The following is a 27,308-nucleotide window of genomic DNA, read 5'->3' as shown; positions in this document are numbered from 1 at the left end:
CCCTTTCTCCATCTTTCCCTCCTTCATCTCTTTTTCCTTTTTCCACCCTCTTGCCTCCCTCTTCCTTTGTCTTTCCCTGTCAACCATTTCATTCTGCAGATATAGGTATTTGTAAATGCTAGAGTGAACAAACTACTTTCTAGTTTTTGTGAGTCTAGTTTAGGATGCTTGCTACAGGCTTGGGAAACATGTATGTATGATAATGAATAACCCTCTAGGCTGGAGATAAAAGTTAAGCAGAAATAGGCAGTACTAGATCAATACTGGACAATTATTCATACCAAATTTTGAGAAATTAAGATTGATCTCTCTTTTTACTGGTCAAGAGGTAGTTGATTATTTAGACACTTACTCTGTGCTTAAAATTGTTACATTGTAATAATAGCATTTATCTATTCATTTGTTCATCTATCTGCCTGCCTGCCTATCTGTCTATCATCTATCATCTATCTATTTTTGCGGTTCTGGGCATTATGTCCAGGGCAAGTTTCTATTATTATTACTATTAATATTAATATGTTTTGTATGATGTGTGTTTGGGCATGGGAGTGCCATACTATGTGTGTAGAGGTCAGAGGATAATTTGGTTTCTGTCAATTTTTAACTTTGGTCCTCGAGATCTAACTAAGGTGTCAGGCTTTTATGGCAAGCACTTTGCCCACAAAGTCATCTCACCAGCCCTACATTTTTATCTTATTAGGATATTTTTCACAAAGCAGGAAGATTGGGTCACCTAATTATGTAAGATCCCAGGGCTTTGTTTTTAGCTTGGACATAGTATACTCTTAATTTTATTTTTTCTCTTTAAAACATATGTATAAAATACTTAAAGCATTTAGTAAATAATGTAGTAAAAATCTACTTACCTAGCCCAGGAATATAAATGATGCCAGTTTTGATATTATTTTAGAAATTTAATCCCTCCCTCCAAGTCCTAGTACCCTTTTTCTTACCCATGTAACAGGTATCTTGAGGTTCTTGAGTATTTCCTGTTTTGTGCTTAAATACGACCCTTGTTCATAAATGATATATCACACTTAAGATTTTGTAGATGTGTTTTGTATATACCTGTCATCACTTGACTTGTTTTAACTCTGTTATGTTTTTGAGATATGTATATAGACACACTCAGGTCTGTTGTTTTGTTTTACTGCTCTGTGGTATTCCGTTGTATGGATATCTAAATAGTATTGTATCCCACTACTTATGAATATTTTGGATTATTTCCTTTATTGCTCTTAGGACTAATGATACAGAGATTTTTTTTATACTTCCTTTGTACGGGTTTTTCTTTAGGGGAAATTAAAGAAATGAGGTTGCTAAAGAATAGAATTTATCTTTAAGTTGATTAGATATGGCCAAATTCTTATGTAAATTGGATTTGCCAACAGATACTTTATCAGCAGTGTATGACCATTTTTGTTCTAGCATCTTTTCCCCCTGCTTGGACTTATCAGATTTTAAGTAATGATATCAAATGGCATCTTACTTTGTGTTTGCTTTAATTCTGAGTGGTTGGTAAAATGGTATGAGTTTCATGATTTTTTTCTTCATGTTTCACTTTAACAAATTTAAAGTAAAAATCTTTTTCTTTTTGCTACTGGGGATTGAAATCCAGGGCCTGCTGTATGCTAAGTAATTTTCTTTGTGTCTTATAATTTACAGAAAAAATTTTAAAAGAAAAGACACTGTACAGGTTTCATATTGACAAGGACGTTGAGAACTATCTTATCCAGCCTTTTTGCTTTAGAGTGCAGTTGAGAAATGCTTTCAGAATAAGAATAAAATAGAATGTTATGTCCACTGTAGCATTCTCTCCTGGTATACAATCTTAGTCTCAATTTCTAAGGTTAAAGTCATGATTCTTTACAATTTTAAAAAGTGAAATTGCTTGTGATAGTGTCTGTTATTAGTTGAGGGTTTTTGGTATGGATAATTTATTTTGGTCCATCTAAGAGGAATCCTTTAAAAAAAATGAATATGAAAAGCTAGTGGTCCTAACATTGAGTTAAATTTTTCTCCAATTTTTAAAAATGTCACTTGTATCATCTCCCTTATGCTTCTTCATTTGATTTGCTTTAGGGTTTTTTTTTCCATCATTGATTTTATTTGTAATAACTTCATATACAGCTTTGAAAACTGGGATTCCAAGGCTCCCTACTTAATTTTGGATTTGTCTTAGCTCTTCTTGGACCTCTATTCTTCACAATACTATGAAACCAATTTATCAAGTTCCTTTGGGGAATTAAACGATATCCTTTTGTGTGTGGTGTATTTATTTCTTGACATAATACCATTATTAAGGTTCATTCATGTTCGTTCATGTAGCATATAATAGTACTTCATTGTTTATGCTTGATTATCTGTCTGTTCAGTCATCACCTGATAGGTATTTGGGTTGCTTCCAATTTTGGTTGTTAGTGTTGTTGTGAATATATGTCTACAGCTTTTGTTGTAACTATACATCTCTTGAGTATCTATGTAGGTGTGAATTGGCTGGGCCATCGGGTAATTATTTAAAATTAGAGACACTTTTAAATGCTTCTCAAAGTGGCTATATTTTTTAAAAAATAAATTTACTAGTAACATGTGAAGGTTCTGATTTCCCTATTATTGTTGCTGTTATTACTTCCAGTCTTTTTAATTGTCATTGTTCATTTGGGGTGCTCTAAAGGTTTAGAAATAATAGTTTTTTTTAAATAAGCTTTTATAGGTGAATAAGGGATGGAAATGGCAGGGCAAAGGGAAATATTTCTAGAGAAATGTCGTGAAAAGCAAAATTATTGAGATCAGAAATAGGGACTTCTAAAGAGTGCAATAACCCAAGGAGGTTGATATCTCAGGATGTCAGGGTAACATTTGGATGACTGGGTGTGGCCATGTGACAAGGATCTCAGTTAATATGAAAAAAATGTTTGAAATTTATGTTGTTGGCATTGAGAAGGCATAGGAATTTTTAATATGAGAGATGATCAAATTCTAATTTCTAGGAAGATAATTCTGTCAAAATATATGAGAAAGAAACTAGTAAAATAATAAAGCTCTGTATCACAACAATCTTGGTAACGATGTAGGGAAAAGAATCAGTAGATTCTTTAAAGAGGAAATATTAAGAAACAATTTAAAGTTAACATTTCCAGGCCTGAATATAAGTTAGAATGTTTTTCTAAAGAAATAGCCATAGATAGTCTTTAGAATCAGATTTACGTTTGAATCTTAGCCTTGTATTTATGTACTATGTATAGCAAGCCACCCAAGTTTTCTCTTTTATGAGCTATTTTATTCTTTAAACATTTTTAAGGATTGGAAGTATAAAAATGAATGATTGACATACTCTTAATGTTTCATCTAGTCAGGAAGAAGAAGCTGTGCTAGCAAGGTTTGATTACATAGTCTTAAATGTTGTGATAGAGAGATTAAACTTTGTTCTGAAAGCAACTAAATCCCGTCAAAAGAATTCTTAGGGATAGTGTTGGATTGTGGGGGAATTCCAGAGGTAGAATTTGTAGCAGTGAGAAATATATTTTACTTGGGAGGAGAGATTCTATAGTCTTATTTAAATTTTCTGATTTGAGTTATTGGCCTGTGAATCCTACCAGTATGTCACAGGATTTACTTAGTCTGTGATAAATCTAAGCTCTTGGATAGACTTTCTTTTTCCCCTGTTAAGTCAGGATTCTATTATAATAGCATCACTGTCTGTGAATCTCCTTCATAGCTTTTACTTTGAATTGTAATTATTTATTGTGTTTTTTTTTAAATTTATCCTCATCTCGCCCACAACATAAGAAATCATGTATAATTTCTTTACTATGATGTTTTCAGCTACCAGTATACAATCAAAATCTAACTGATATGTTTTGAATGAAGAATTTGAAGACTTATAGTGGTTAGGTTAAATAGAAATAGCGGAACGTGATGGCACAAGATTTTTCTCCCCCTTAGGACAATGAGATTGGTGATATATAGATATATAGAGTGGAGTGGTTTTTTTTGTTTTTTGTTTTTTGTTTTTTGTTTTGCTTTTTGGGGTGTTATGGGGGATAATTGAGATTATTATTTTTAATTTTAAATTACTTTAGATGCTGACTTACTGAAATGGTGTTATACCTTTGATAATTGGGAGTTGGAGGTTATAATGCTAGAGATAAGATGTTAAATATATATGGTTATGATATTAAGATCACTTAGAATGTGTTAAAAATACAAATTCATGCATTCTTATTGCACTGAATCAGAAACACTGCAGGGAAGCCTAAGTACATTTTTCTTTTTTTATTATTTTTATTATTTTATTTCTTGATTTTTTTTTCATTTTACATACCAACCACTGTTCTTTCTCCCTCACCTCATTCCTCTTATGTCCCCCATTTCCATCCACTCCTCAGAGAGGGTAAGGCTTTCCATGGGGAGTCAACAAAGTCTGGCATATCAAATTGAGGCAGGACCGAGTCCTTCCCCTCTACATCAAGGCTGAGCAAGGTATCCTACCCTAGGGAATGGGCTCCAAAAAGCCAGTTCATGCATCAGGGATAAATCCTCGTCCCACTGTGAGGGGCCCCATAAACAAAACAAGCCACACAACTGTTGCCCACATTCAGAGGGCCTAGTTTGGTCCCATGCAGGCTCCCCAACTTTCAGTCCAGAGTTCATGAGCTCCCACTAGCTTGGGTCAGCTGTCTCTGGGTTTCCCCATCATGATCTTGACCCCGCCTTACTTATATAATCCCTCCTCCCTCTCTTCAACTGGACTCCAGTAGCTCAGCCCAGTGCTTGTTTGTGGATCTCTGCATCTGCTTCCATCAGTTACTGGATGAAGGTTCTATGATGACCATTAATTCAGGCACCCTCTTCACTATTGCTAGGAGTCTTAGCTGGGGTCCTCCTTGTGGATTCCTGGGAATTTCTCTAGCACCAGGTTTCTCCCTAACCCCATAATGGCTCTCTCTATCAAAATAACTCCTTCATTGCTCTCCCATCCCTCCCTTCCCCAACTCCACCATCGGTTCCCTCATGTTTTCATCCCCCATCCTCTCTCCCTCACACACAGTTTACCCAGGAGATCTTATCTATTTCTTCTTCCTAGGGTGATGCATGCTTGTCTCTCTTAGGGTCATCCTTGTTACTTAGCTTCTCTGGGGTTGTGGAATGTAGCCTGGTTATCCTTTGCTTTACCTCTCGTATCCACTTATGAGTGAGTACATGCCATGTTTGTCCTTCTGGGTCTGAGTTGCTTCACTCAGGATGATTTTTTTCTAGTTCCATCCATTTGCCTGCAAATTTCATGATGTCATTTTTTTTTTTTTTACCGCTGAGTAATACCCCATTATGTAAATGTACCACATTTTCTTTATCCATTCTTTGGTTGAGGGGCATCTAGGTTATTTCCAGGTTCTAGCTATTACAAACAGTGCTGCTATGATCATAGTTGAGCAAGTGTCCATGTGGAATGATTGAACATCCTTTGGGTATATTCCCAAGAATGTTATGTCTGGGTCTTGAGGTAGATTAATTCCCAATTTTCTGAGAAACCGCCTTACTCATTTCTGAAGTGGCTGTACAACTCCCACCAACAGTAGAGGAGTGTTCCCCTTACTCCACTTCCTTGCCAATATAAGCTGTTATCAGTGTTTTTGATCAAAATCTTACATCTGACAGGTGTAAGATGGTATCTCAGAGTCGTTTTTATTTGCATTTCCCTGATGGCTAAGGAAGTTGAGCAGTTCCTTAAATGTCTTTTGGCCATTTGAGATTCTTCTGTTGAAAATTTTCTGTTTAGAACTGTACCCAATTTTTTAATTGGATTATTTGGTATTTTGATGTCTAGTTTCTTGAATTCTTTATATATTTTGGAGATAGCCCTCTGTCAGATGTGGGGTTGGCTGCTGTTCTGTCTTATTGACTGTGTCCTTTACTTATAGAAGCTCCTTAGTTTCAGGAGGTCCCATTTATTAATTGTTGCTCTCAGTGTCTGCGCTACTGGTGTTATATTTAGGAAGTGGTCTCCTGTTCCAATGCGTTCAAGGCTACTTCCCACTTTCTCTTCTATCAGGTTCAGTGTAACTGGATTTATGTTGAGGTCTTTGATCCACATAGACTTTAGTTTTGTGCATGGTGATATTAAGTTGGGTGTTTTTGTTGTTTTTTATTTGTAAAGATTTATGATATATATGGAGTACTTTACTTAAGTAATGTTACAGTGTAATGTGACCCCGTTATGTGCCAGGAAGGCATCTATATTCTTTCAGTACATTTTCTTTAATTCAACCACTTAACACTTGAGAGACTGAGAGGTCATAGGATTTAGCCATGGTTACAACTCTGAGAGGTAGTAAGTAGATAAGCATCTATGTTTTTGTACAGCAGATGTTTTGCATATAGAGTTTATCTGAAAGCAGAATTACCATAGTTTTCTGGAGGGATTTGAGGTATGTGACAATTTTCATAATTTTCATCTTATTTGTAAGGAGGCTAAGGAAATGAGGAGCGTTAATCTTTGTACATGAAAATGGGAAACATGCTTTCCCAGATGAAAATATTTGGATCACAGCCTGCTTAGCTACCCTGCTACTTATCTTGGTAACAGGAGTAGGGTAATTTGTCTTTCAGTATATTTTTTGGATTTTTATAAGTATTATTAAAGATGGATTTGCTTTTATTTTATAACAAATTAATTTCATTTTTTTTCTGAAAGACTATCCAGTTGTTTATGTTAAAAGAATTGAGTGAGGTGTTTTATATTTTAGGTTAAAAATCTGTAAGAGCCTGATTTTAGAATTCACCAGCTCCTCAGAAGTTTGCTGAAATATGGTATGTTTCTGTTTTATTTTTTGAAATTCATATTGCATGAATTATCTTAATGTCATGGCTAGCATAATGCCATAATGCGTTCAATAAATTTGAGCGCCTGTCATTTTTAAAGGATCATGTTAAGTGGTGAGTATGCTACCAGGTAGACTGAGAGATATAAGTGGGGTGCTGAAAGAATGTATAAGAGATTACTGTACTAAGAGACATAAAGTAATATGGACAAGAAGATCTAGGAAATAGATTTGGCTGTTAGACTGTGGGTGTGAAGAATCTGATTTATTTGCAGGCATATTATATACAAGGCATACTATGGTCTTAATTCTATCTGTAAGGTAACTGGGGTTTAGAGAGGTGATCTAACTTGCCCAAGATTTCCCAGGTCCTAAGTGATCAAGCAGAGAGTGGAATCTCAGATTGGCTTTGGAACCAGTGTTCAGCTGAGCACTCTACCTCATAAAAAAGGAAAAGATTAAAAGAGAGTGCTTGACTTAATTTTTAGAGTGTGTGTAGTTCTTTAACGAATTGATCAATTTTACTTTCACTTTTGCCATTTTTGTGTTTTTAAGTGGGAAGTTAGGTTCATTTGAATATTCTCAATCCACATAAGCTATTAGTCTCATGAGAAACATAAGGGAACTGTCTCATGCATTTTAAGGATGTTTCCTCTGTCCCTTGCTATCTCAGTGATGCCTTTGTTGTTATTAGGAGACATAGTTCTGATAGGAAAATCTGGGAAATTGAGTTATTTCTTACAGAGATTATAAATGCTACTTATTGGAATCCCCTAAAGTTGCTTATGTATATACTCAGGCCAACACTAGCAAAAATATGGGCTCAAACATCGATGTTTCAATAATTCCTTTGAGATTCTCAGATACCTTCCTATTTTAAATTGGGTTCTGATTCAGGCTTTTAGTCACCTCGTTTGTATTGCTGTCTGAGGATGTTAATTGTGAAGGGGCTTTCCCCTTACTAATCTTATACTTCTTTTCTTTAGTTCATTGAAATTTGTTCTGTGTGTATGGATCAATGAAAGATGTTTGTGGGAAAAACTAACTGGATAAAATGATTTCTCAGTACTGATATATTCCTGACATAAGGCATTTTGACAGAATTATAGTATGATTAAGGAGTACTATGTAATTTGAATCAGAAAAATTTGGTTAAAATTTTGTATGTGAGTTAAGGTACTTGAAGAATAAGGGTGTACATTCATATTTTGCCATATTATTTCATAGAATTGAGTCTAATGGGATTGAGAATGAACACTTTCTTATACAACCCTTTTAAGTTAATTTTAGATGATTCTACTTAAATACAGAATATGTGTGTGTGTGCAACTATTTCATCAAGAATTTGCCTTTTTGGTAGATGATTTCTCTATCCATTTAAGACTCCTGTTATTAAATCAGTCTCATTTTAACTATTGCCATAATCCATATTCTAAATCTTTGCTTATTTATATCTCAAAAGTCTCTAAAGCAAAACTAAGCCATAGCAAAATTTTAATAATCAGTAGAAGGTTAGTCAGTCATGGTTTTAATATTACTTTCAACACTAGTTGTAAAATCTTGGGCAAGTTGGTTAATCACTCTGAGGCTGCTTATTATTATTCTTATAGTGTCTTGATAGTGTTTTGATCACGTAGAGCTAACTAAAGTCAGTCAAACATAAGGGTATTGTTGATCATTGTACTTTGTAAACCATATAAACATTGAAAAATAGGGATTATTATCTTTATCAGAAATGCTTGGGACCAGATTTGTTTCAGATTTAAGAATTTTTTTAGATTTTGGCATGTTTCTATAGACTTTACTGGTTAAGCATATCTAATCTGAATCTGAAAATGCAAAATCTGAAATATCCCTAAATCTAAACCTTTTTGAGTTGCTGACATGATATTTAAAATTTTCTGGATTTTTGGAGCATTTTTAAGTTTTGGATTGAGAACGTTCCTCATTTTTTCAAGTGATGAGATCGTTTAAGAAAACAATATACTGGAAAATAGTCCATAAAGGTTTTCCTATGGTAATTTTTCTAATTTTATATTGACAACTGATTTGAAGCTTTGAAGATTATGATTTGAACAATGAATTGGGTTTATGCTAGTGTTCTAACTAAAGGTTTGTTTAATTTATTAGAATTATTAAGCCTACGTTCAGATCAAGTTAGCAGCTAGACTGGTGTGACAACCTGTTTTTAATCAGTGACTCAAAGCTGTTATCACCCTGATGTCACCGAATGGCCACAGCTTGTAAAAGGTAATTTTGAATGTTATTTTACAGTCTTTAAAAGGCTGTCATTATAAAGTGAAATATGTACTGTAAAAATGAAGAAAATGCATAGGTGGCAGGAATACTGCTAAGAATAGAGGACTAAGAATTGAGCTATTTCTCCATTTAATTTCCTTTCTAAGATGTTTATTATAGTGAATTTCTTTCCTGCCCTTCCATTCATGAAGATAAGTAGTCATCAAAGATCTGTTTTTCTATATAGCTAAATAAGAAAGTGTTTCTCAAAAAAGAAGATTACATTGTAGAGATTTTAAGAAATACATGGAAAATGCTTTGATTAGTGTTTTTAAGTGAACCTTCTTTTGTGGTAGAAGTTTAAATGCCTCCCTACAAGTGTTGTACCTTTAGTAAAACTAGTCTACTTTTTCTCCTCAAGAGTTACAGTGGAGTTAAAAGTGCAGCTTTACATCCTTAAAAGGTTAGATTTGCAAGCTCATGTTGCACTGTTCAGATTAGTGGGTGTTTTGTGATCACATTTTCTGTCATTCAGGTTAATAGCTAAAATTGATGCTTTTAAGACTATTCAGCGTTACTAGGTATGTTTCAGTTTTCTAATTTCATTTATTTATTTATTTTTTATTTGGGCAAACTTCAGGATAACTTGGGTCAGCAGTTTTTTTTTTTTTTTTTTTTTAACTTTGGTTTTAAATTTTGAATTTGGTAAAATTAGGAGCTTGTACTGTATTCTTATTTCCAGTGCATTGGTAGTAAAGAAACCATAAGCTCTTTAAGAACCAAAGTACAGCTTTGGAACTGTTAGTAGGTGTTATATATACTCATAGTTTTGAGAATTAATTCTAGTTTTAGGGTATATTTTAGTAACTTAAAATATTGTTGAAGTAGTCTGAGAGTAGACATTATTCAGATGTACACAATAATTATCAATAACATATTTCTGTTTTGTATATTTACTTTTCTTTTGACTAAAATAAAACTGCAGTTTGAATGAAAGCAGCCTATGCTATGTCTAAGAGACCGAGAGAAAATAATTTTAGGATAATAATCTTTGAATCCTTTTTTTCTCTGTTTGCTGGATTGGGTTGTTTTAGGTTGTTAGTTTGGCTTAATAGTGTTTAATAGCTGGTTCTAATATATGTAAACATTAAATCGTATATATACAATACTTTATTGGCATTATGATTCTGCTGTTCACATCCTCTGTTTAGGGAACAGAATTTGGGAAAACAGTTATAGTTGGCCATTTGTAGATATATTTGCTCTATATCCCATTTTAGGATCTTGAAGCAATAGTTCTATAATGTTTCCTGAGATGTGTTTTTTTCCCTCTTGTCTTACATTTTTCCAATATTTTTTCCATCATCATTCCCTAAACTTTTCCCTTTCCCTGTTTGAACATTTTGCTTTCTAAAACCTGTTTAAAAGTTTGTAATTTGTCTTTCTCATTGTTTACAGGTTTCCTTTTTTTTTTTTTTTTTTTTTTTAAAGCCAGCTTTACCTCACAGTCTAATGATGAATATTGGAGGGGCACATTAAAAAATGACTTAGCTAGTACATATGGGTTATCATCATATTTTAGCTCTTCTAGTCCTTTTGTATGGGATGTAAGTTTGAGAATAATCTTGGAGTATTTATTTAAGGCTGGTGGAAACCAGTATGACCCAGATGATTTGCTTGTTCCCTGGGGGGAAGAGGGTGGAAAAGTGTTGCATTTATTGTCACTACCAAGCCCCAATTTTCAGTTCCTATGTATTTTTGTGTTAAACAGAAAATATAAATACACTGTTAAGAAAATCTAAAATATTTGAGCTTTGGGTCTGTTTTTAATTAAGTATGCCTTTTATTCTCTCTCTCTCTCTCTCTCTCTCTCTCTCTCTCTCTCTCTCTCTCTCTCTCTCTCTGTGTGTGTGTGTGTGTGTGTGTGTGTGTGTGTGTGTGTGTGTGTGTGTGTGTTACTAATTTGGAATCTAAATGAATTGCAGTGACTGTTGTTTTGAAGATCTAGCAAAGAAGTGAATTTTTTGACACTAAAGAAATGAATACAGTAATCTTTAAGATTCTTTTTTTATTTTAAATTTCACTTCTTTATTTTAAGTGTATGAGTGTTTTGCTTACAGGTATGTACGTGTACCACATGTGTGCCTGGTGCCCACAGAGGCCAGAAGAGGGCACCAGGGCTGGGACTGGAGTTAAAGATGGTTGAGAGCAACTGTGTGGGTGCTTGGAGTTAAACCTTAATTCTCTGGGAGCAGCCAGTGCTCTTAACCAGTGAACCACCTCTCCAGCCCCTTAAGGTTCTTTGTTAAAAATTACTTCCATAACAGTGAGCCAAAATAAACTGTTTTATAAACGGTTTTTGTTTAAGTTGTAAAGTCTGAAGTCAGTGACAATTCACAAATCAAGTCTTTGTATACCAATTTGAAAATTTTAACTTAATCTTTTATTTTTTTTTCTAACCCATTTTGGGAATTTGAAATGTTATAAATAGGTATTAAAATCAGTTCATCTTAGAACATTGACTCTCACACTTTAATGATTTATAAAAACTAACAGAGTAACAGATTTTTTCACTATTAGTCCAGGCTGACTCCAAAATATGTATGATCCTGGATTACCCTCTGAGTACAGGAATTATAGGAAAGTGCTGCTGTGTCCACTCTGGAATTCATTCTTTAACCATGTACTAGGTATAGGGAAAATTGCCTTATGTTCCAACCCAATAAAAATGGGATGCTTTTTGATGCTTTAGATGTATGCATTTTCTATATTAGCTAATATATTAAAAATAAAATAACCAGCAGCTATCAAAGCTAAAACTAGCTTACAATTATCTAACAAATATAATACTCATTGTACATACTGATGACAAATAAATGTTTTTTAGAGAAATCTAATTTCCTTGTTGGACCACAGTAATTATGATTAGAATGGTACATAGAATTTAAATATTTTAAGATTTACATACACTATTATATTTTAGTTTGAATTGTCTAGAGCAGAAGCTGGCAGATAATGTTTAAGGGAGTTGTGTAATAGTTTAGGTTTTGAGGAAAACCTGGTCTTTCCTGAAAGTACTTAACCTTGCTTTTTCAGTATACATATACAGTGTTTAAATACATGTGACTGTCTCAGTAAAACATTACTTCCAAAATCAGGTGTTTATTCCATACCTTGGTGTGTTTGCCCAGGTTACAGTTTGCTAACACGTCATTTAATTTCAAGACAATGAATACCTATTTGTAAATGCAGGCAACCCAACTTGATAGAAAGTTACAGTTTTGTTTTTCATAGATGCTTGACTTTGTAAATCATTATGGTTTACAGTGATCTGATATCTAATATTAATGATTCCAATTTCTTTTTTTTAAAAAAGCATCAAGGCTTTTAAAGTTTGTCCTTAAATGTGTTATGACTGATTTGATCTAACCGTTTTGTTTTCTCATTTTTAAATCTTTTAAAATACCCTTTCATTAGAACTTAAGTCTTGCTTTCAAATTTATCTTCCCTACTTACATTTCTACCCCTTTTTGGAATTCACTAACCTTTGTCCTTAATTACATTTTACAGATCACCAGGAGAATCCCAGTCTGAGGACATTGAAGCTAGCCGAATGTAAGTATAACTTGGTTCAGGCTATGTGTGTTTTAAGTTGCCCTACACTGCTTTATTTGAAAATACTTCCAGGCTTAAAGTAAAACAATAAATAAATCAATAAAATAAAATTAAAAAAAGAAAAAACTTAATATTTTATCTAGAGATTAGAAAATATCTACTTCTCCCCTTACCAAATACTTCCATCCTCTGCAAACCATTATATGTCCAATGGGAAGTAGATAATTGCATATGTGATTCTCAATTCTTATGTTTTTGTGTCCTTACCAGTTGTGGGTAAATAGGGAAATGATAGGAAGGCTCAGCCATTTTAGTGCCTGCTATTGACTAATTTATAACTAATGATGACTGTTTAAATATGACCTCTGTTTACTCTAAATATAAGTCATCAGTTCCTGTGTTTTAGATATAAAGATGCCTGAGAATTAGTTCCTACCATCTGAAAGAGCATAAACAGGTATTTTTAATTATTGAGATAGAATCGTAGTTGGGTTACAGTAGGAATAAAGAGGAGTACCAAACTTTGCAATAGTGCAGATAGTAGGAAATCTAGTGCAGATAGTAGGAAAATTGGCATAACTAGGTAAAACTAGTTTAGTGTTGAAATGTTACTGGGAATTAAGTAGCTGGAAGTTTGACTAGTTTTCTAGGCAGTCATGGGCAAGATTCTGAAGCAGGACACTTGAGTACAGGGAAGATTAAGGAATTGAGACCATTTCAAAATTTGGCAATGAGGAATGAAAAATGAAGATAAGAATCATCATTACAAGGGTTCAGGCAAGAGACTGTGGCAGTGACTTGGTGAATATCGCACCTGCCCTGCAAGTACGAAGACTGGAGTAGGAGGCAAGATGGCTGCTAGGTTGGCAGAATTGGCAAGCTCTGAGTATAGTGAGAGAGTTCCTCAGCAAATAAAGAACAATTGATAAAGACACTAGGTGTCAGCCTTTGACTTCTACATATAACCCCCACACATGTGTTAATATACCTGCACAAATGCATAATACACACATCCCTATCTTCTGAAATTAGGAGGTAAAGGTAGGTATGTGGAGCTGTGTTTAAGAATGTGGTTGAGGCCGGGCAATGGTGGCACACACCTTTAATCCCAGCACTCAGGAGGCAGAGCCAAGCGGATCTCTCTGAGTTCGAGGCCAGCCTGGTCTAGAGAGCGAGATCCAGGACAGGCACCAAAACTACACAGAGAAACCTTGTCTTGAAAAACCAGGAAAAAAAGAAAAAGAAGAATGTGGTTGAAAAAGTCAAGGTTTTCTTTACTGAAAGCAGATTACATCATTTTAAATGCTTATGTACATTGTGAATTCCAAGAAATGACTATGAAATATATTTTTTAAATTTATATGACCATGTAATTTCTCTGGTAACTTTAAAACAATTATAAATGTAGAAAATTTACTATTTGCTGTTTTAAAGTATACAATTCAGTGATATTGTGGCCATTAATGCTTTTGAGCATTTATCATCAGAACTGTTGTATTTTACAATGCTGAGACTTTGTATGCATTAAATAGTGACTTCTTGTTCCCATTGTGACTGGCAATTACAATTCTGCTTTTTGTCTGAGTTTTGGTGCTTCTAACTACCTCAAGTAAGTGCAGTCACGACAGCTTTTTTTTAATTTTAATGATTGGCTTTTTTTTTTTAAACTAAGCATAGCATCCTCAAAGTTCATTCATGTGTATCAAAATACTAGAAATTCCTATTACACTGAATAATTTCACTTGCTTCTATATGCTGTATTCTGTCCATCTATTTATCTGCTAATGGGTTATTTCTATGTTAGCAATTGCAAATAATGTTGCTATAAGCATGGGTCAGTTCTTTGAGACCTTGTCCAAAGTACTTTTGGGTCTATATCTGAAATGTAATTATTATATCATGGTAATTATGTTTAATATTTTGAGAACATACCATACTGTTTTAAGCAGTAGCTATACCATTTTATTTACATTACCTACAATAAAAGCATTATAATTTTTCTACAACTTGGCTAGTGTATAAAAATTTCTTGGGGGAGTAGTAGTCATCCTAATGGATGTGAGGTGGTATTTTAAATATAGTTTAGTAACCAAGTAGCTTTTTTTTGTTGATTTTATTCTTAAAAAGAGAACAAATTTATTTTTATTTTACAAATTATCTATACCTAGATAGCTGCAAGTATGGCAGGAACTGAAGAACTGCCTTCCCCATGTAAACCCCCCCCCTTTTTTTTTCATTGAGACAGGGTTTCTCTTTTTTTTTTTTTTCATTGAGACAGGGTTTCTTTGTGTAGCCCCGGCTACCCCAACTCACTTTGTAGACAAAACTGGCCTCAATCTCAGAGATTGACCTGCCTCTGCCTACCGAGTGCTGGGGTTAAAGGTGTGCACCACTACTGCCAGTTTCCCATGTATCTTTTTATAAAAAAATTTTAATGGTATTCTGTGTAACACTGTAATTAGAATAATTGAGTTGGGATTGAATATACTAAAAACTTAAAAAAGCTAGGAAAGGGTTGGGGTAAAAAAGCAGACTAAATGTTCAAAGTTTCATGCACTGAGTGTCCAGCTGAGCTTAGAAACTTCATAGTGATTGTAATTTTCAGAGACTTCTTAAGTAGTCTCTAATGAGTAATATTTTAGATTGAATATTAGCTGAATAGCCAGGACAGACTATTGTTAGTGGTGTGTACAGTACACTTTTAGCGTTAGAGCATTTTGCATTTACATACTATTACTAAAGGCCATGGTTAAGAAGGTTTTGCTGACACAAGATGTTAAAGCAGTAATTCATTCTCTTGTCAGGTAAAGCCCAGACTTAATGTCTTCATTCCTGAAATCCACTAAACATTTGAAGAACTAATAATAATATTTTCCAAGCTCGATCCAAAATTTTGATGATTTCCAAACTATTTTTATGAGTCAATAATTACTCTGATATGAAAACAAAAGAGAAACTCTACTATTATAGGCTAGTAACAAAATTTTCTTGTTATTCTCAAGAAAGTAATAACAAACTGAATTAAACAACACATAATTATTATTCACCATAATTAAATGGGATTTATCTTAGTCTAGTATGGGGGTGCATCTCTTTAATCTCAGCACTCAGGAGGCAGAGGCAGGCGGATCTCTTGAGTTCTAAACCAGCCTTGTCTACAGAGCAACTTCTAGGACAGCGGAGATACACAGAGAAACCCTGTTTCGAAAACCAAAGAACAACAAAAACAAGCCAAATCTGTCTCACATCAGGAACCATGTTGCCTTACTCTCTAAGTCAAGGATTCTTGAGGCTGCAGAGCTGGCTCAGCTGTTAAGAGCACTGATCATTCTTGCAGAAGAAAGAACAATATGTTCCGTAGATGATGCTGAGAAAAGTTGGGTATGCATAAATAGAAGAATGAAATTATGTACATAGTTAATATCCTTAATGACTGTCAGCCACTGTAAGAAGGCAGGACAGACTTATATATATTAGTGTTTGTGAATTTTTTTAGATATGAACAACAAAAAGATTAATGGGATTATACCAAACTTAAGAGCTCTCTGCACATGAAAAGGTATAATTTGAAATGAAAGAAAGCATTTGCATTCTGAGGAGTTAATACATAAATTGTGTAAGTCAGATAGCTGATTGAAGAAGTAGACAAAGGACTTAAATAGTTGCTTCTGATAAAGTAATACAGGTAGGAAGATAGTTCAATAGGTGAAGTGCTTGCCTAACAAGCATAAGGACCTGATTTGATAAAATAATGACAACACACAAATGCAGTATGTGGTAGTGTACACATAAAAAATCCTAGTGCAGAGAGGAAGACATAGGAGGATCTCTGGGGCTAGTCTAATTGGTAAGCTCTATGCTACGTTTCTGAGGATGAAAAGTGAGGCTCTGCTGTGGCCAACACAAGGAAAAAAAAGTACAAATGGCAAAGTGGCTAAATAAGAAAAAATTCATCTTTTACTTTTTAATAATTATTCTGAGATTATAATTAAAGTATTTTTCCCTTCCCGCTACTCCTTGCAAACTCTCACATACACCTTTCCTTGCTCTCTTTCAAGTTTATCTGAGAAAAAAATTGTATTTATTTGTTTGATTGTTTGTTTTGCTTTTCGAGGCAGGTTTTCTCTGTGTAGCTCTACATGTTCTGGGACTTGCTCTATAGACCAAGTTGGCTTCAAACTTCCTGCCTCTGCCTACTGAGTGCTGGGATTAAAAGTGTGTGTCACCACACCCAGCTTCAAATTCGTAAGAAAAAAATTCTTAATCTCTATAAACATCTAGGAAATCCAAATTGAAGCGACAATGAGATACCACCTCATACCTACTAGGATGGTCATTTATAAAAATATGAATGTTCATGATAGTGGATTTTTTTAACAAACAGAAATCTTGTACACAATTGGAAGAAATGTAAATTAGATCAATTACGGAAAAATAATAGGTTCCTCAAAAACTTAAAAGTAGAATTGCCATGACCTAGCAATTACATTATAGAAATATATAGCTAAAGGAGATAAAACTGGTGTGTTGAAAGAGATACCTGCATTTTCATGTTGTTTGCAACATTAGTTAAAGTAACCAGAAAGCAGAAATAAACCAGTGTTTGTCAGTGGGTAAATAAATGAAAGTTGATATATATATGGTGGTGTATTATTTAACCATTAAAAATTGTCTGAAATCCTATGTTTGTGACATGGATGGAATTGATGGTTCATAGTTAATGAAATAAGTCAAGCACAGAAAAACAAGTGCTGCATGATCTCACATGTATTAAAATATAAAAACATTGATTTTTTAAAAGTGTTTGTTACTCAGGGTAGACTAGATGATTATCACAGAATACAAAATTGAAAATGGATAGAATTTAGTTCAGGAAACCTGTTGCACAACATTGTGACTTATTAATGTATGTTTTCTTGAATATTTTCTAAAAGCAAAATTTTAAGTATTCTTGCAAATATGCTGTGTATGTGAGGTGAATATATGCAGTTCTTATTTGTCAACAAAAATAAAAATTTTGGAAAAACACCTGTGTCTTCATATATCAAAATTATTGCATGAATGAAAGTTTTTAACAGACTGATAAAATTTCAGTAATCATAGGTATGGTGTTTAATATGCTTAAGATAAATGAATAATGGTATTCTTATACTTGGATCTAACATGCACACTGACATTGATGTCACCTTATTGGTGATATAATGGGGTAGAAAAAAATGTCCTTTTAGCCTATGAGTCTAATAGAACTGGAAGGAAAGCCAGAAGGTATTCAGGTTATATGAAAGCTTCATGTTAGACATTTGTACATTTAGGGTTTTTAAGAATCTTGATATTTTTCTGGGCATGTTGGCACACTCCTATAATCCCAGTACTTGGGAGGTTGTGTAGGGTTAGCTTCACTCATAGGCCAGTCTAGGCTACATGAGACCCTGGCTCTAAATAACCGCAACATCAGATGGCAGCTGAAAATGGGCTAAGGAGTTTGTTCATTTGGTATAGTAGATGCTCTACAAGTTTGTGAATCAGATTCCCAGAACCTATGTAAAAAGTGTGAGGTGGCCTTCTCATCTCACTCTTGGTGGAGGGACATAAATAGAATTATTGTTGAAACTCACTGTTGAGTCTAGACAATTCAATGAGCTTCAGATTTGCTGAGAGACCCTGTCTCAAAACATAAGATGTGGAGCAATAGAAGATGAAGTTGGGCATTGATTGCACATGCATAGGTAATGCATACCTGCACATGTATGCACACACATACATCCTCCTCCCCCGGCACACACAAACAGAAATTGAGTAATCTAAAATAGGGTTGTTATTTGTATGCTCTTAATTCCTCCAAATCTTCTTTTATAGACCTTTGCATCATATTCAGTAGTTTTTTTTTCCACGTCCATTAACCAAATCCTGGAAAGCATCCTCAGTTTCTCTTTGTCTCATTTTGGAACCATTTGTAAGACCTGCTGGATTTATCTTCAAAATACAATTCACCCACTTAAGATACATTTAAAGTACCATTGCCATCTTGTTTTGATAAGGGATGTCATTGTTTCTCAGTATATTTGTTCTAGAAACAACTAAATATGCTTTTTTTGATACTGAAGTTAAACTATCTTTTCTATACTCAAAAGTTTTCAAAGACTTGCCATTTCTTAAACTGTACCCTGAAACTGAGATAGCCCTGTATGAATTGGCTTCTTTAATTTATATGACATCCTGCACTAGCTTTATGTTCTTATCCTGCAACGTTTGAGTTCATAAGCCTGGTACTTGCTATCTCTTCCCTCTCTTGGCTTACCCACATCTTTTTCTTCTTTATTTGTTCCAGAATTAGATAATGTTTTGTCAGAGATGTCTTTTCTGATTAACTTTGTCAAAGTATAATTATGCCCCATCTTAGTTCTTACTATTTATCTTTATAATATCTAATATCACTTGATTTTTTTTAAGCTCTCACTAGAATGAGAACCTAGTGTTCTGTTGATATTTAACATTCTGACCAAAAGTATCTTAGGAGATAAAAGGGTTTATTTCAGCTTTCAAGTTATAGGCCACAATTGAGAGAACTTGGAAGTATGGAATAATGCTGCTACTTGTTGACTCAGCTTGAAGACCTAAGCTTAGCTTACCCACTTCTTTTTGCAGTCCAAGATCACTTGCCCAGGGAATGGTGTTGCTCACAGTAGTTGGGGCCTTCCAGTATCAGTCAAGACAATCCCCCAGGTGCACAGCCCAGGTCAGTCTGATCTAGGCAGTCCCCCAAATTGCGACTCTCTTCTTAGGTCATACTAGGGTATATTAAGTTCACAACTAAAGCTACTTTGAACACCTAGTGAAGTATGTAGTTTAGTAGTCAATAATGCTTACTGTATGAAAGAGTGAAAATCATTAAATGTATGAAAAATTTTTAGTATCTCAGAAGCACGAAAAGATTATGTGGTATCTATTTAACTCTGTCATATAGTCTCAGCCCCTGTGAGTATGGGAAATACTGTCTAACATCTTTATCCTTAATATTTGCCATTTGGCAAGTCACTTTACTCTGTGCTCCATGCTCCATGAATGTTTTCTCAGATTGTTTTGGGAGAGATGAGCCTTTTAATCAGAGTGAACTCTGGTTATAAGGTTGGATACTTTTAGTTTCTGTGTGATGTTTAACATAGGCACGTTTCCAAATATATAAGTATGCACCAATTAATATCTCAAATATTTTTTTAAATAAAAGAACTACCTTTAATCATAGGTGGTTCTGTTTTAAAGGATTTCCTTTCTGTGTTTTGTCATCATACTCTTGGTTCTACTGAACTTTTGTAGGTCCTTTAAGCAGATTAGCCTAATATGGAATGGAGAAGAAATGTATGTTGTCCAACATGGTTTTTTTTTTCAAAGTCAGATAACTAGAAAAACACGGACTAAAAACAGTAAGTTATTGTTATTGCCTTTGTTAAAGAGAAATTAGACAATATTGAGTTTGTAATTTTGTAGTTTAGAAGATACAATAAGGAAGTGGAGTTAATGTGGAGTAGTGGAGTGATTGCTGTAGGAATATAGAAATGGTATGTAAATGGAAGCTTTGGGCATGAACTGTGATAACTAAGGACCATGGTGTTTTCAATAGGAAGAATACTTATTACCAGCAATTCCACTATACTATGCATAGGCTCAGTATTATTGGAGTGCAGCGTTAAGGTGATGGGAGATGTGAAGTGTGATTAAATTTAGAAAAGCACAGTAGATCATAGTAGACTATGACATGGAAGTTGATTATCTCCTGATACATGTGAGTAGACAGTGTAAAGCACTAGATATGGAAGTGATGTCAATCACAATCTGTTCATTTTTCAGCTTTATCAAACATAAAAGCTATAGCTTCTCTTTTAAATATTAAGAAATATCCTAGTTTACATTAGAAATGACTGAATAAACAAACTGGCTAAGTCTTCTCAGTAAATTATACTTGGTTACTCTCTTTGAGGTTTATCTAGGGAAAGACTTTTAGTCTTTATGTGAACTGTAAATTTTACTCATTTATATTTTCTTCTCATCAAAAGATTTTTAGGGAATGTCAGTGAAGATAATTTACCTTTAGCACATAGAGTTTATTTGCTGTTAGTGCAATTCAGTGCCTAGAGAAATCAATGAAAATAAAAGAGATGCTCTTTCAAGTTAATGAAAAGCAGAACCTTTTTACTCACAAGGTCTTCTATTTGTTTTTTAACTGTAGTCTCTTACTTCAGATTATTATGAGGATTAATTAGCAATGTCAACACAAAAACAGCTAAAATCACTGTAAAGGGACAAGAGATGGTTTATTGTAGAGCCAAATAGAAATCTCCATATAGAAAATAGAAAATGTGAAGTTTTAGGACACCCTAAATAACATGTTCTAACTTGTCTTGGTAATGTTTTCATGAAGTATGTGTGTGGTTTTTTTGTTTTGTTTTTTTAGCACATTAGTGTTTTTTTCACAAACTTTGTAGATAATGTGTTTACTAGATGCATCTAAATGCTTACCATGTTCTACTCCAAAACCAGAAAAAAAAATTAACAAGCAAAAAAACCTACAGGTATTAGAAGTCAAGTTCAGTATTGTTACTTTATACTGCATATTTCTTTGATTGAAAGAAACTTCATTTGAAATGAAAAAAATGTGAATTTTATAAGTAGTTTTATATCCAAATACTTGGGAAAATAAGACATCGTAGCTAAATTCTTTTCCCTGTCTATTTATTTATTTTTAATGAAGCATTTTTTTGATCAGGGTTTCAGATTTTTCTTCACTTGTGTTCTATTTCTTTTTTATTTACTTTTATTTTTTGAGATTATAGTATAGGGGCTGGAGAGGTGGCTCAGAGGTTAAGAGCACTAGCTGCTCTTCCAGAGGTCCTGAGTTCAATTCCCAGCAACCACATGGTGGCTCACAACCATCTGTAATGAGATCTGGTGCCCTCTTCTGGCCTGTAGACATATGTGCAGGCAGAACACTGTATACATAATCAATAAATAAATCTTAAAAAAAAAAAAAAAAAAAAAAATTAATTCATCATTTCCTACTTTCCTGTCTAAACCTTTCCATACACACTTACTTGCTTTTATGGCCCTTTTTTTTTGTTAATTGTTGTTACATACATATGTATTTATGAATTTCATGTAAATCTGGCACTTTTCAAACACATTAATGGAAACATCACAAAAGTGGGTTACAGCAAAATGGGGAACACTCTGCTATATGTTTCAGGTGCTATCTAATGACATTATTAATTTTTAGTTTGGTGGAAGTTAGATCTGTTAACATCCCAAAAGATTTTACCCAAAGTTAAGTAGGATGTTAGGTAGTATACAGAAGTGGGCAATGAATAGCTGTTGAAGGGCTGAAGATGGCCTAAGATACGGTGGCCCAACTCTCCAGAATTAGAAAGTTCTTACCACTCACCTTTGTCTCTAGACTCTTAGGCTTGACCCCTTTTCTGGATTCTTTGATTTGCAATGTACCTACATAATCTTTTTTTTTTTTCCCTCTGGTTTTTCGAGACAGGGTTTCTCTGTGTAGCTTTTGGAGCCTGTCCTGGAACTTACTTTTTTGACCAGGCTGGCCTTGGACTCACCGAGATTCACCTACTTCTGCCTCCCGAGTGCTGGGATTAAAGGCACCACCACCGCCTGGCTGTAATCTTTTCTTAAAATTTTATTTTTATTTTATGTCAAACACAGGTGAACAAATTTCTGTTTTTCAAAGTTTTATAATTTATTAACACCAAATTCAAAAGGTGTGGTGGTTTTGGTGATAGCAATGTGCCAGCTATTCCTGCTTTCTTTGACATCTCTAGCTGAAACAAACACAGGCTAATTTATTCCAGTTACAAATATCAAATTATATATCACATGATGCGTATGTGTATGTACACATAAATGTATATGTATATATTTATGTAAGATACAGAGTGACTATGAAAAGTTACAGAACCAGAATTCCAGAGATTTCAGAGGCCAGAGAAACAAAATACTGTGTTCTCTTGTGACATCTCTGTGTATGCTCATAATTTATTTATATTCGTCCTCCCAATACCATATGGCTTTTGGGGGGAGGATTATTTTTAGTTATTTGATACTTTTTCAAAATATATCTTGATGATATTCACCTCTCCCATAAATCTCCCAAGATCCACCCCTCCCAACTCCCTCACTGTATGTAATGTTTATGTTTTATTAACCCATAAAGTATAATTTATGCTGCTCATATAATCTTGGATCTGTGGCCTTCCATTAGAGCATGGTTACTCTTAATGACAACTATTTCCAACAGCTATCAATTGCCAATAGCACTTCAGCTAGGGGTGGGGCTTCATGCTCCCTTCTCTTTTCCAGGCTGGGATTTTGTCTGGCTTGAGCTCACATAGGTTTTGTGCATGGTGTCACAACTGCTGTGAGTTCAAATATATACCTGGCCAGCTGTCTTTGGAAAGCAGATTCCTTGTAGTCATTTACCACTTTTAGCTCCTACAGTCTTTCCACACCCTATTTTGAAATGGTCCCTGAGCCTTGGGAGGGGTTATGTATATGGGATGTAGATATCCCATGTAGGGCTGGGCTTTCCACAGCTTAGTCTCTGCAGTTGTGTTAATCACCATTTATGGAAGAACAAAGAGTGTTGAAAGATGGAGAGATAATGATAAATTATTCGGAGTTAGTTTAATACTGTAGCCATTTGACAGTATTAATATTAGGTTCTGGCCCAGGACCTATGACCTATCTAGCCATAGATTGTTGACTCTGGTACTAGGCTGGGTATATGTTTCATATTGTGCTGCAGACCTTGAAGCCAATCAGAGTAGTTGATTATTCATTCTCATGACATTTGTGCTACTATTACAACAGGGGACTTTCTTGCCAAGCTAGTTGTTATTGTAGCTCTCAGTGTTCAGAACTGGGTTTGACTGATGATGATTACTTTTCTCCTTTGGTAGCCTGCATAGCACTGTCAAGTACTACAGATGCTAGTCAGTAGTAGGGATCAAGCTTCCAAGTGAGTTTAGCTCGTTTTTTCCATTTTCTAACTAAGGTATGTGGTGTTTTCAGCAATAGTGTCTTACCATCAGTCAAGTTATAGGGTTGATAAAAAAACATTGGCATTAAATAAGCTGTAATTTTGGAAAACGGTAGTTCTTTGGGATCTCACTGGCCAGATGTAACCCACCCCTGTTACTGGGATTTTTATTTACACTTAAACTCCGTTTAAATTTGTTTTGTAGCCTGCTTGTTTCCTTTTAAAAAATTCTTCAAGTGTCTCATCCAGTGTATAATTGAATATAATCACCTCATCAATTCCTCCCCTTAAAACTCTCTTAACTCTCCCATTCCTTTCCTTTAAGATTACTTTTTTTTTTCTTCTTCATTCCCCCATTGAATCCAGTTTTGTGTTGCTAGTATTGGGATTGGGGCCTGTTCTAGTTTGTAGTCTGACTATCAGGGGTCATAAAATACTAATAACTCCCCAGGTAGTGGTGGGATGACATCTCTACCTCTCTGCCCTCTATGCAGGGATTTTGGCTGTCTGGAGCTTAGGCATGCTATCAAAGTGGCTGTAAGCTTGTATGTGCATCTACTCTGTAGTGTCTTGGAAAAACACTGTTTCCTTGAAGTTTTCTGTCACCTGTGATTCTGACCATCTTTCTAGCCCCTCTTCCAAAAAGATCCCTGATCTTTTCATGCTATGCTTACTAGTTTGGGGGTTCGGAGAATCTCTGTTAATTGTCATCTCTTGCAGAGCAAAGATTCTCTGATGAGGGGTGAGAGGTACTCTTGGTCAGTAGGTATAGCAATAAATCATTAGAAGTCATTTTAATATTATATTTTTAGCAGAGTAATGGTATTGGGTTCTGCCCTAGGACCTATGACCTTATCTAATTACAGGTTCTTGGCCCCTTTAATTGTTTTCCCTTTAATTGTTTCTGGTAGAAACAATTATAGAGTAGACTTTTGATCCAGTCATGTAGTGGTTAGTTATTCCCATAATATTTGTGCTACTATTGCACCAGTGGGCCTCTCTTGTTGGGGCACTTTTAACTTGCAGGGTTCAGGACTGGATGAGATTGAGACCTTTCTCCTCTGATAGTTTGTATAGTACCTCCCAGTGTAGTGAATACTAGCCAGTCACGATGAAATTTGCAGCTGAGTACCAGTGTTATGTCTGCATGCTCAGTGTTTCAAGGATGTTGTTAGTGTCTTCAGCAATAAGGTTGTACTCTCAAGTTCTGGAGTTATGCTAGCTAGTTTTATGTCAGCTTGACATAAGCTACAGTCATCTGAGAAGAGAAAAACTTAGTTGAGAAAACGCCTTCCTAAGATTGTGCTGTGGGTAAGCCATCAGGGCATTTTTTAAATCAGTGACTGATTTGAAAGGCCCAGTCTGTTATGGTTTGTGCCACCCCTGGGCTGTAAGAAAGCATACTGAACAAGTTATAAGGAGCAAACTAGTAAGCCCCACTCCTCTATGGCCTCTGCATCAGGTTCCTGCCCTTCTTGAGTTTCTGCTTTAACCACTTTGACTGAGGAATTGTTATATGGAAGGCTAAGTGAAATTAACCTTTCCTTCTCAAATTTCTTTTGGTTGTGGTGTTTCATCACAGCAGTAGAAAAGTAACTGAGGCCGGAGGTTAGCCAGGAGTATTAGCAATAGCCTACTATAATGGTTGGGGTTTCAATGTGAGCCCAATGGCCAACTAATTCCTGGTTCTAGGGTTTTTATTCAGTAGCATGGAGTGTCTGGTTGTGGTATTGTTCCTGGTTATAGAATAGCTCTATTAAACTTCTTTTTTATGTGTGTATTACTGAGGTTCTGTAGTACTATGTTTCCATCTGGCTATTTCAAAAGGCCTTTAATGCTGATTATTCCTCATCGTATTCCCTTCTTTACACTGCTCTCCTTTTCTCCACCCCAATTTAACCCTTCTTATTCTGTTGTTCTCTACTCGTGCTACTGTATTTTACCTGTTAGTGTAAGTCTCTTCTTCCTAATGGCTTTTTAGTAAATTTCTGACCTCTATGTATATTCCAAATGGAACACAGATACCTGACGACTCAAAGTTCACATTCAGAAATGAGAGGAGTCGTACAGTGTTATTTTTCTTTGTTTGGATTACTCTGTTGAGGTAACTGTTTCTGGCTCCATCCATTTGCCTGCACATTTCATATGTTTTTCTTAAAATGCTGCTGAACAATATTCTATTGTGTAAATGTACTGTATTTTCACTATTCATTCATCAATTGATGGACATCTAGACTGTTTCCATTTCCTAGCTATTGTGAATAGAGCAACAATCAACATGGATTAGTGGGTATCTCAGTAGTAGGATGTGAAATCCTAAATTGCCAAGAGTGGTGTAGCAGGCTTATATGGTAGATCTAAGTTCTTTGAGGAACCTAACACTGATTTCTATAGTGTTTGCATTAATTTGCATTCCAACCAGCACTGAATAAGCATTGCCTTTTCCCTACATTCATTCCAACATCTCTTGTGTCTTTGAACTTAGCCAGTCTGACTAAGGTAGGATGAAATGCCAGCATTTTAATTGGTGTTTTTTTTTGATGGCTAAAGATGTTCAGCCCTTCAAAAAGTATTTCTCAGACTTTTGTATTTCATCTTTTGAGAACTATTTAGATTTATGTGCCATTTTTAAATTTGGTTGTTCTCTTGATGTTTAATTTTTTGAGTTCTTTCTGTTTTGTAGAAAACAGCCCTGTGTTGAGTGTATAGCTGCAACCATTCTGTAGTCTGCTTCTTTGCAGGAATCGTGTACTGTATGGAATGTTTTTAGTTTCATTACGGTTCCATTTAATTAATTTTTGGTTTAATGCCATTGCTACTGGAGTCCTTGACTTATATTTTCTAAGTTCTCTATTAGATTTAGGCTATGTCATGGTCCTTGATTCACTTGGAGTTGCATTGTATGCATGACAAGAGATAAGGATCTAGTTTCATTCTTATACATGCCAGCTTGACTGGCACCATTTTGTTGAAGATGCTGTCTTTTCTCCAGTATGTATTTTTGGCTTCTTTAAAAAATCACGTAGCTTTGTAGACTTGTATCTGGGACCTCACTTCTATTTCATTAATTGACTTGTCTGTCTTTATGCTATTACCATGCTGTTTTTATAACTAAAGCTTTGTAGTATAACTTAAAATCATAGATGATGATACATCTAGCAGTTCTTTTACTGTTCAGGACTGGTTTTCTTTTGTGTGTGTTACCAAATGAAATTTAATATTTCTCAGTATCTCTGAAAAATTGAGCCGTAATTTTGATGTGGATTGTGTTGAGTCTGTAACTTGGTTTAGGTAGTGTGACCATTTTTCACATTAATCATACCAATCCTGAGCATGGGTGGTGTTTCCATCTTCTGGTATCTTCAGTGTCTTTTCGTAAAGTTTTAATTATGTAACTGTTTTACTTCCTTAGTTAAATTTGTTCCAAGATATTTTTTCAGTCTAATGTGACCAGGATTGTTTCCCTGATTTCTCTCTCTTTGTGTTTATTATTTGTATATAGAAAGGCCACTGAGTTTTGTGTCTATTTTTTGTCTTGCTACTTCAGTGAATGTATTTACCAGCTGTAGGAGTTTTCTGGTGGAGTCTTA

At 34.7% G+C, this 27,308-nt stretch overlaps 1 protein-coding gene across 4 annotated transcripts in view; it reads left to right on the top strand.

Moving 5' to 3' along the window:
- Ube3a (ubiquitin protein ligase E3A) overlaps positions 1-27,308 on the top strand; it is a 93,208-nt gene that overhangs the window by 7,783 nt on the left and 58,117 nt on the right. For 3 of the 4 annotated variants that reach the window (XM_052712404.1, XM_052712405.1, XM_052712407.1), the window contains exons 2-4: positions 6,747-6,810; positions 8,952-9,071; positions 12,630-12,674. In XM_052712404.1, the coding sequence (XP_052568364.1) occupies positions 9,052-9,071; positions 12,630-12,674 (65 nt within the window). In that variant the 5' untranslated portion in view covers positions 6,747-6,810; positions 8,952-9,051. The remainder of the gene's footprint in view (positions 1-6,746; positions 6,811-8,951; positions 9,072-12,629; positions 12,675-27,308) is intronic. The other variant, XM_052712406.1, reaches the window with a different exon arrangement.

Source organism: Peromyscus californicus, unplaced genomic scaffold (assembly GCF_007827085.1).
Source record: "Peromyscus californicus insignis strain IS unplaced genomic scaffold, ASM782708v3 Scaffold_4__1_contigs__length_199733344, whole genome shotgun sequence".
NCBI classification, from domain to species: Eukaryota; Metazoa; Chordata; class Mammalia; order Rodentia; family Cricetidae; genus Peromyscus; species Peromyscus californicus.
This window is presented reverse-complemented; position numbering and strand designations above follow the sequence as displayed.